At 36.1% G+C, this 11,746-nt stretch overlaps 1 protein-coding gene across 2 annotated transcripts in view; it reads right to left on the reverse strand.

Moving 5' to 3' along the window:
* Positions 1-3,115: 3,115 nt before the first annotated feature.
* LOC125655972 (uncharacterized) overlaps positions 3,116-11,746 on the reverse strand; it is a 43,829-nt gene continuing 35,198 nt past the window's right edge. For both annotated transcript variants that reach the window (XM_048886517.2, XM_048886519.2), the window contains 4 exons: positions 8,301-8,477; positions 7,604-7,786; positions 3,883-4,065; positions 3,116-3,542 (listed from right to left, as the gene is read on the reverse strand). In XM_048886517.2, coding sequence (XP_048742474.1) covers positions 3,235-3,542; positions 3,883-4,065; positions 7,604-7,786; positions 8,301-8,477 — 851 coding nt within the window. In that variant the 3' untranslated portion in view covers positions 3,116-3,234. The remainder of the gene's footprint in view (positions 3,543-3,882; positions 4,066-7,603; positions 7,787-8,300; positions 8,478-11,746) is intronic.

Consider the following 11,746-nt stretch of genomic DNA (forward strand, 5'->3'; position numbering starts at 1 on the left):
TATCAATACATGTAAAACCTACGTGATCATAAGATGAAGTTACTGGAAGTTAGGATATGATAAATGTATGGTAGCTCGATGGAAGCCAATATAACTATAAGGATATAATTATTCTTGTGAATATGAGGAGTAATTTCACTCGAAAAGTATACGATACACCTCGCTTTGGAATCTAATTGTGTATTCTGTCCCACATAAATTTTGTGCATTTTGCAAACGCACAGGAATAAATATCACACGGTTGTCAATCAGAAGACGGGAGAGCGACTGTATCCGAAACATCTAGATTCTACTGTAGTAGTTAGAAAAAGATACAACATACTAAATCAATGCAGTTTCCAATAATGTAGTTTAAGGTACTGTAATTCTCTCCTAGTTACGGAAGTGAACGAAGCACCAGAGATTCGTAAACTCAATAATTCTTATGGAACGAACATGGGAGGACGAACAAAAATCAGATCTGGCGGGTGTGACCTGTCGACAGGGGATTCTTACTCCTCCTAGGCACCTGATCCCACCTCTGGTGTGTCCAAGGGTCCGTGTTTGCCCAACTATCTATTTTGTATTGCTTGTAGGAGTTATGAGATTGATCACTGTTCGTTGTCTTCACCTTGCATCAGTTGCTCTCGGGGATAATCTAGCCGTCCAACAAAGTGACTCTATTCCTTGTAGCAATGAGCAATAGGCAAACAAAGCCGACAGTCTGTCAGAGGAGAAAACAACAACAAGACAAGCTTCCGACACAATCGAAAGACTCCCAGATGTCAACGATTCAACCAGCAACATACTTTGGAGTCCAACTGTCACTGTTGCATGGCAACCAACTCTTTAAATGAGAAAGCAATCCATCTTATTCAATACAAAGGGTTGCAAATCTCGGATTGGAAACCTGTGGCAGAGTACAGACAGGGTAAAGCAAGATATGGGAAATCTGACAAGGGGATATTTTCACGTAATTAAACCCAGCTGTGATGTCATTCTATTGTGATAGCACTCCATTATTTTTTAGGAATGGAGAATTTCAGACAAGTACTTAGTACTGTTCTGTTGAGTTAAATATGATTTTTTTGTAATGAACACACCCCCTCCCTAATCTCCCTGTCACAAAATGTAAAGAATAATTTTCATATTAAAACCTGAAGACACAGATTAGGGTTGAACCAAAGACCTTTTACATGAAAGACAGAAACTTTATCCACTTAGCCACTGAGAACGATGCAAACCTTGGAAAAATTAAATAATAGATGTTTTATATGACAAAACTCTATTCTAGCATTATTTAATAGTATTTATATACTTTATTGAAAGAATTACAGCACCTAGTATGATTCACCATTATAGTTAGATGTCAACTGAGGATGGATGCCCCTCTAGAATTATAGGTTCAATGTTATACTTGATTGTTGATTCTTCAAATAATATCTCTTAGTAACAAATAAAGATGATAAAATAAGTATGTCGCGGTATTGAGAATTTTTTTATATACCCGTGTCAACGTCAGAAAATTACAATTTTCCTTTAACAGCATTATCAAAATTTCACAAGAAACTGGTGAAAACGATATGATAGTATTTATAGCAATTTCATGAAACCGTTTCTTTAAAACATATGCAACAAGTTTGTAAAAAGTAAAGAAAATTTATCGCATAATGGACTTTATAGATAATTCAATGAAAACAGAGTCATTGTCCTTGGGTTCAATAACTGAGTATTCATTTATAACTTAAACCTTATTTTAAGGTGAACAAGATTTTTTATAATGACTATTGAAAAAGACCCCGACAAAATTTATGTTCCTGTCATGTATAAATCTTATCAAATAATTGACTTTGAGAAATCTCATGACGTCACAAGGGGTGGAACTATGTTAAGTCGGTCAACGCCCTCGTTCCTCTCCATTTCTTAAAAGCAATAACCTCGGTTTCTTCGGGACCTCGGCTCCATTACTTTTTAGGAATGGAAAGGTACATTAAGATATACTTCCAACCTCAATGCATATAAGGTGGGGAACAAAAACAACAGGAGAACGTTCACTTTTGACAATGGACGATCACAAAACTATATCTTTTGAAGCTATTGCAGTGAGAATGTCGAAGAATATTTGATATCCAACAATCAAAGGCGACCGCTTTTTCTTCATAAACCTTCGAGTCTAGCAAGCCGGCTTGGATACATCATACGACTTCCTTTCATCAAAAAGACCCCCATAGTTAGATGTCTCAGTGAAACACTAAGAATGAGTACACAAAGAAAAATCAAGTGTTCAAAGGATTGTTTGTTTGAAATTTTTTTCATTCATATTGAGACGTCACCAGGTGTTAGTAAAGTATCACATATTTAGTCATGCATTGTGCTCTAGATCGTAGCCATGTCAGATTCTCACTGTGCCAAAACCTACCGCGACACAGGACCTTCGTTTTCAAGATCAAATATATTTGAAATACTCGTTTATTTCACGTGTAATGTTATAATGGGCGTTGGAAGAAGGATCAACCATTATATAGAAAAATCTTGCAAAACTTAACATTTGACTTGATCACCCGATTTACAAAATAAACACGATGCTTTATTAATGTTTGCACTGTTATAATTTCAATCTAAATTTTGATTGCAGGAGATATAATTCGAATTAAAACAAACAATGCATGTCAATTCAAAATGTTTTAAGTTTTGAACATTCGAGCTATTCTCTCAGAAAGGTACACCATTTGATCCAAGGAAATACTACTCCAGCAAACTACCTGCTGTAAGTAGACGTTTTCAATAGTAACACAATACATAGGTTGATTGTATATTGTTTAACGTACCTCTCGAGAACTTTCACGCATATTAAACGTACGCCACTATTGTCAGTGAATGGCTGCAAACTCACAGAAGTGTACACACCCTTACTAAAGTGTCAATGAAGTGCATATCAATGAGGATTGCTTATATTTGTTGTAAGAAAAAATATAATTCGATTTCTGGTAAGAGAAAAAGATTGGTATTTGGGCTATTGTGAAACATCTGAGAAGTACATGCAAATATGTTGCGGACTCATTGATTTTGCACACCGACATAAATACAAATTATAATTCAAATGGTAAAAGTGAAATAACTGGTACAACAATTTAGGCAAAATACAGCATCCTTTATTGATGATGAAAACAAATCAATGTTTCAAAGATGAATACACTCTCTGTAAAATTATGTTAAAAGGATATCACAGCCTGTGCCTTTCCAAAACGAACCACTTCAGCGTTCTCGATACTTTTTGAACACTTTTTCTACCAAACTATTTTTTCTGAGATCAAGAGTGAGTTTAGGAATGTCCGGAATAATGACCAAGGCGGAGACAAATATCAAAATCCCAACTCCTAAAATGATACCAACTCCAGTTGCCGACGGACGTTCATCTTTGGCACTCGTACGTTTCCGTACAGAACTCGACAAACTCCGTTTGTTGACGACGAGTTCTTGTTTGAGCTCCTCAATCTTCTTGTTAAGTTCTGCTGTCGTCAGATTTTGGACCGGGTGGACTCTGTCACAGGGACATGTGCATCCTACAAGATCAAACGATCTCATTATTTTCAATGGAATTGATGATTCTCATTCTGCATACACACCAACCATTATCATTGTCAAAATTATCAAAGGATTAATTCTGATATTGCAGCACGTGACAGTCAACAATGAATTAATCAATGCATCAAGATTGCACATGCGTTATTCAGCGATATTATCATTGTATCATTGTAAAGATCATTACATTTTATATTTTGTAGAACGTGACATTCAACATTGAGTTAATTAATGCATTAAATTTGCAAATATATAAAGCGATATTCATGTGAGAATGGAGTGCGTATTCCCAATCGTGTCATGTTAAGGATGAAGACTTACGGTTGCACTGTGGTAGAGGTGCACTCCATTTTCCGTCCGAATGACAGGTTCTGTTGAGTTTCCCGCTTCCGTAACGATAACCTTTGTTACAGGACAGTGACATATTGTCCGATGTGTTAAAGCCGTCTATGTGATGAACAAAATAAACTGTCGTGTTAATAGGTTCTTTCGGACAAACTGGTGCTGAAAAATATAAATGACATAAATTCAATTTCACACATACCAATCAAATCAAACTCACGATGCATACATTATGTTAGCGGTCGCGGTTACTCAGTGGTAGAGCATATGCTTCATAACAAGATCTCGTGAATTCGAGCCCTGCTCGGACCGTGTAAATCTAAGACGTTAAAGTAGATAGTGATTGTTTCTTCACCAAACACTCAACATTTAGAAGTGAGAATCGCGGGTCGTTTGTAAAAGGGTCCTGAGTAAAACCATGGGAAAACTTGTTTTAGCATTTATATCATCCGCTGTTAAATCTGTTAACGATACACGATATGAATTGTAATAGCGTGTTATAACATATATGACATCCGCTGTTAAATCTGTTAACGATACACGATAGGAATTGTAATAGCGTGTTATAACATATATGACATCCGCTGTTTAATCTGTTAACGATACATGATAGGAATTGTAATAGCTTGTTTTAGCAAAAATTATCATCCCCTGTTAACGATCCATTATAAGACTCGCACACTTGGTTTCACACAGGGTAAGGTCGCACCTTTCAGTTCAATGTCGTTGCTTGCATTTGTTACTGAATGGTCACTGAATGGACATCTATTACAATGGTCCCTAAATAAATGACGAATGAATGGTCACAAACTGGTCACCAAGCGACTACTAAAATGACGATAGATGTTTCATGTAGTACATGTAGTATGGACACAGATAGGGGAGTGAATGATCTCTGAATGAGTAGGCCTACTGACGGATCACTTAATGCATGAGTACTGACGAATCACTTAATGCATGAGTACTGACGAATCACTTAATGCATGAGTACTGACGAATCACTTAATGCATGAGTACTGACGAATCACTTAATGCATGAGTACTGACGAATCACTTAATGCATGAGTACTGACGAATCACTTAATGCATGAGTACTGACGAATCACTTAATGCATGAGTACTGACGAATCACTTAATGCATGAGTACTGACAAATCACTTAATGCATGAGTACTGACAAATCACTTAATGCATGAGTACTGACGAATCACTTAATGCATGAGTACTGACGAATCACTTAATGCATGAGTACTGACGAATCACTTAATGCATGAGTACTGACAAATCACTTAATGCATGAGTACTGACAAATCACTTAATGCATGAGTACTGACGAATCACTTAATGCATGAGCACTGACGAATCACTTAATGCATGACTACTTACGAATCACTTAATGCATGAGTACTGACAAATCACTTAATGCATGAGTACTGACAAATCACTTAATGCATGAGTACTGACAAATCACTTAATGCATGAGTACTGACAAATCACTTAATGCATGAGTACTGACGAATCACTTAATGCATGAGTACTGACGAATCACTTAATGCATGAGTACTGACGAATCACTTAATGCATGAGCACTGACGAATCACTTAATGCATGAGTACTGACGAATCACTTAATGCACACCAATATTTCACTGAATTACCAATGACCGATCAATTACTGGACGCTAACATTTCACTAAATGACCACTGACGGATCACTTAAGGACACCAACATTTCCCTGAATGACCACTTACGGATCACTTAATGGGCGCCAATATTTCACTGAATGACCAATGACGGATCACTTAATGGACGCCAACATTTCACTGAATGTCCACTGACGTTACTAAATGGGCACCAGCATTTCTCTGAATATCCACTGACGTTACTTAATGGACACCAACATTTCATTGAATGACCAATGACGGATCACTTAATGGACACCAACATTTCGCTGAATGTCCACTAATGGATCACTTAATGGACGCTAACATTTCACTGAATGTCCACTGACGTTACTAAATGGGCACCAGCATTTCTCTGAATATCCACTGACGTTACTTAATGGACACCAACATTTCACTGAATGACCAATGACGGATCACTTAATGGACACCAACATTTCGCTGAATGTCCACTAACGGATCACTTAATGGACACCAGCATTTCACTGAAAGACCACTGGCGTCACTTAATGTACCAAGATTTCCCTGAAAGACCACTTATGGATCACTTAATGAACATCAACATTTCACTGCATGGTCATTAAAATATCCATGAATGAAAGTTGAATTGTTACTAAATATCAGATGGTGTGCAATATAACGTATGTTTGATGATGAAAATATCGACAGAAGACAATATGAAGTAATATAAAGAATATAAAATGAATCTGGACAGTATATGCTCTTTACGATTGTAACATCTGTGGACAATAACGATTAACGATCGCGGAATATATCAAATTAGCATTACGAAAATTTTCTGTTCGCTATAATGATTTTATTTGTAAATACAACCTGTTATTAGGTTTAATGCTGTCGGGCGTATTTCATGTTTAATCGCCCGTCCGTTCGTTACAGTTTGGTTACAAATTATCATTCCCTTTACCTGATAAAGATAGATGACTTATGTGATTGATCAACAATGGGTGTTTACTTCTCTTAAGCACCGGATCTCACTCCTGATGAATTCATTGTTCATATGTGGCTACTTCTTTAATTAAGCATTATTTTTCGAATTTAAGAGATTGATTACTGTTCATTATCTTCACCTATTTCATGATTTACGTGAGTTCCACTTCAAATTCCAACGAGTAAATTGCTTGACATTATTATCAGAGAAAAGGATGAAGACTATGAACAGTGATTAATGAAAAAGTAAAGATCCTTTTCAACAACCAGTGCTCAATGTAAAACTTATACGGTACCAATTTTAATGCACCAGATGCGCATTTCGACAAATAATGTCTCTTCAGTGATGCTCAACCGAAATGTTTGAAATCCGATATAACAATGAAGTTTTAGAGGTATTTTAGGGAAAAACAGAGTACCAAAAAGTGGAGTCAAATTCGTCTAAGGATAAGAGCTATGCATGAGGGAGATAATCCTTAATTTTGAAATGAATTCCTAAATTTTGTAACCAATTAAATATACATCCGTATTTTCAAGCTAGTAACGAAGTACTTAGCTACTGGGCTGTAAAGACCCTCGGGGACTAACAGTCCACCAGCAGAGGCCTCGACCCAGGGGTCATAATGTAAAACTTATACGGTACCAATTTTGATGCACCATATGCGCATTTCGACAAATAATGTCTCTTCAATCTCATAAATGCTATAATGAATGTAAAATTTAGAGTAGGAAAAACAAGGACCATTGGATACAGGAAGACGTGGGATCAGGATACCAGCTAGTATGTGCGAGCTGTAGTGTGTTTTAAGACGAAAGTTCACACCACGAAACATGTCTAATATCTAAACAATGAAATGCTTTCTTTGTTGTTTCCCCGGGTGATGTGATGAAAGATCAACTGGAGCAAGCATTGCTGAAATATTCATAACCCACGTTAGCAAGAACAACGAAAGACATTTTATTGTTTATATGGGAAACAAATCTGAACGAAATATTTTCAGTAATCATAGAATACATTTGAAGACTGAATATTCATCATATCTAGACTTTTAAATCATAAAGTAGACTTGCCTTCACAAGTGAGAAAAGTTGACCAATTCCCGTCAGACATGCAGGTGCTTATGGCAATTCCTGCTGATTTGATAAAACCGGGCATACACGTGTATTCTATCGTTGAGCTCATCGGTAGATATGTTGATGTCACCATGGTGACAATCTGTGCGTTAGTTACATTTACCACCTCACATAGTATCTCTGAAATGATACGAAAAATTCTGTTACATTATGTACACCTGGATTTTTAAAACCCTCAATTATAGAACTTTTTAGTAGTACAGAGATTCAGACTTTAATAATATAAAGTTTGTAGAAGTTGACCACTTTGGTTTTGTTTTAATTGATTGATTGTATATGGTTATCGTCCCTTTCAAGTATTTTTCATTCATATAAAGACGTCACCTTTTCCAGCGAAGGGCTTCGAAATTTAGGCCTATGCTCTGCGCTTGCATCCTTTGAGCAGGGAGGGATCTTTAAAGTGTCACAATTTTGCAGACCTTCACCGGCTATGGTAACGTCTCCACGGGAGTGAAACATTATCCAGAGGGACGTTAAACAGTATAAAACAAGACTACTCAATCAAAATCAGAAATAGTAAATTTTCTTATTCCTCCTTATATCGTTGGACCCCAATGCATTGTGCGCTTCTGTATTTAAGGGGAAATAACTTGAGCTCTATTGTGAAAAACATTATCCCATTATGCGTATGTACCTTTACAGTTGAGTGGTGTCCCATTCCACGTCTCATCTTCACCACAGACAAGTGACGACATCCCAGATTCCTTGGTGAAACCTTCGTTACACACAAAGTATACAGTGTCGTTGAAGTAATAAGTCTTGTTAGTCACAGGGTTGGAATTCAGTCCGGTTGGTACGGTGCATATGACGGCTGTAAGGGATAAATCACAATCAAGAATGAAAGGTGAAGATAACAAACAGCAAACAATCTCATAATTCCTATAAGCAATACAAAAATCCGTTGGGCAAACACAGAGCCCTGGTTATACCAAAGGTGGGATCAGGTGCCTAGATGGAGTAAGCATCCTCTGTCGACCGGGCATTTGCCGTGAGTCCTGTATCTTGATAAGGTAAACGGAGTTATCCGGAATCAAAGTCAGTGTGCAAATATATGTTAGATAGCATTTGACCCAATGATAGGTTGTTTTGGCAAACTAGATCAATATAACGACCACAGGTTTTGCGAAATGCTGACTTTAAGCGAGACTGTTGGAACTCCTACACCATCAACTCGATTTAAAAACTGACCATAACGCAGAAAAAGCTCTTGTGTATTGAATTAGTTGAAATATATACACACACCATATGATAAAGGAATATGCTACATAGATATGGGAAGTTGACGATAGAGAAGATGAAATGATCCCGTATGTCATGAAGTCGAGTTCCTAGTTTGCCTTTAATATTTATTTTCAATAACATATCTAAGTATGAAGCAGAAGTGGACGATTCTGGTTTTTATTATTTTTTTATGTTCTTTACTTTTGAGTTCTAAGGGATATATTTAATCGCCATACATGTATGATATATCTAAATGTCGAATTGAAAGCCACAGCAAGAGATTTCTCTTCTCACTCAGAAGTTTTTTTTAAATTAATTCTGCTTCATAAGAATGTCAAACAAAAGGGGTAAGCTAACAAAGGAGTACAATTTATGCCCATGGGAATTCCAACAGACTATTGGAAGATCTGATCACCAAAGACTACGAAGATATTGTCAATAAGGAACTCAAGCATATTCTATATTTCAACTTCAGAGTACTTGTGCGTCGAATCAAAGTGGTGTTTAACAAAGACATTTTTTGATGACTGATCACTAGATATCAATCTTTGTGTTTTCAATTTTTGTTGACGAAGCAACTGTCTATGATGTCAAAATGTCTAGTCTTTCATTCATCGTGAGGAATGGTCATGTAAAGCATTGAAAAAGTTATACGTTTAGATGCTGTTGATTTGAAGACATCGAATTAGTTAATCAAGACTGTTATATTGCTCACATGTATTGACTTTCCGGGTATCAAATTTGATAAAAATTTCGGAGTTTCTATACCTTTACAGCCTCTATTCAATATCGCCGTTGAAGCCTCATTTTGTTTGATTTAATGGTCTTTACCAACAACGAAAACAACAGCTAGTATACGAAAACGTCTGGGTGATCCAGACTTGTTGGTTGAACAGTAAACTCGGAAAAGTTCAAAAGCAAATTTCTGTTTCCGCAATGTTGTTCACTAATAAGGGTTTTCTTTCATTGCATAATGTATGTTTTATATTGTAAGAGTTCGGTTCAATGTGGCTTCTATGGCAACATCCAGTATTCAATTAACCTAGCCAATCATTGTCTTTATCGGAAATGCGATAGGGCTAGACTTTAATTCAAACAAGAGGCCCCTGGGCCTAGAATCGTTCTTCTGATACATTGTAGAACAGGCAAAAATTCTCACTAACCAAGATTCATCAATTAACAAGGTTTCAAAGACCTATCACATGATAGTGTATGAAGGGGATATCATACAGTACACTATTAGATTAGGCAATCAAAATAATTACAAAATGAAGTTACTTAACCTACGTGCATATCTATGTAGTATATATTTCTCCATATTACATGCTTTTTTTCAAGGGAAATAGAGACGGTTGGGGAGCTAAATACCAAATTTACTATCCATACAATTAGAACAAGGGGATCGCATTGTATTTTGTCCGATTTTTAATGCAATTACATTTTATGCCATTGTTGGAGATGGTTCTTAAAACCAATATCAACAAAATTGCTTTTTGACTTTTTCATTTTTCAGCTCTGTTGAAATAAAAAAAACAAATAGTGAGTTAAGTGAAGGTTTGATGATCCTTGGGTTTTTAGTTTGAAAGATGTATAGATTTGCACAAAAAAAAACAACAACAGCAAAAGTAGGTCACAATGACCGACCTTTTAGCTGACACACTCTGAGAAGCCAAGATGCATCAACTTAATAAGTTTGATGGATCTACGCCACTTACATAATATAGTATCTGAAATATCTAAATATAGCCATTAAATTCAAAAAGTATATCACAGTGACCTACTTCTTAATTGACACACTCGGAGGACTCAAGATACATCAACTGAAACAGGTTCAAGATTCTAGGCCTCTTAGCATTTGATTTAGATATAGCTTTGAAGTTAAAAAATTAGATCAAGGTGACCTAATTTATAGTCTGCACACTCCGGGGACTCAAGGTCCTTCAACTGACCAAGTTTGATGATGTAAGTCAAATAGTACCTGAAAATTTAAATGTAACTGTATAAAAGTATGTCACGGTGACCTACTTTTGGTCGACACACTGAAGACACAAGATGCATCAACTGACAAGTCAAATTGTATTCAAATATAGCCGTCCAATTCCAAAAAAAAAAGGCCACAGTGACCTACTTTTTGGTCGACACACTCCAAAGACTCAAGATGCATCAACTGACAAAGTTTGATAATTGAAGTCAAATAGTATCTGAAATATTCAGATATAAACGTCAAATTTCAAAAGTAGGTCACAGTGACCTACTTTTTCGTCGACACACTCTGAAGACTAAAGAACCATGAACTGACAAAGTTTGATGATTGTAAGTCAACTAGTATCTGAAATATTCAAATATAGACGTCAAAATCCAAAATTGGTCACGGTGACCTACTTTTAGTCAACACACTCTTAAGACTCAACATGCATCAACTGACAAAGTTTGATAATTGTAAGTCAAATAGTATCTGAAATATGAAAATATAGCCGTAAAATTCCAAAAGTAGGTCACGGTGACTTACTTTTTATTCAACAAACTATGAAGACTCAAGATGCATCCATTGACAAAGTTTGATGATCCTAGCTTTCATAGTGTCCAAAATATGCATCTAAAATTGAAAATGTGAAATTTGAATGTCTGCAAAATTCAAAACATAGGTCACTGTGACCTACTTTTTTTTATAAATATGTTTCGAGGCCTCTAAACAAAAATGTTCAACAAAAGCGTTCAGACGTTTGTGGGAGTATTATGCACAAGCGTTAGGATGGTTCATACTACATGGACCACGGATTAATAAAAGATCATTACATACTGCATTTCCCAAAGCAATCAAAAATTGCAAATTAAAATGTTCATACAGGAATCTGTAAA

Source organism: Ostrea edulis, chromosome 7 (assembly GCF_947568905.1).
Source record: "Ostrea edulis chromosome 7, xbOstEdul1.1, whole genome shotgun sequence".
Lineage (NCBI taxonomy): Eukaryota > Metazoa > Mollusca > Bivalvia > Ostreida > Ostreidae > Ostrea > Ostrea edulis.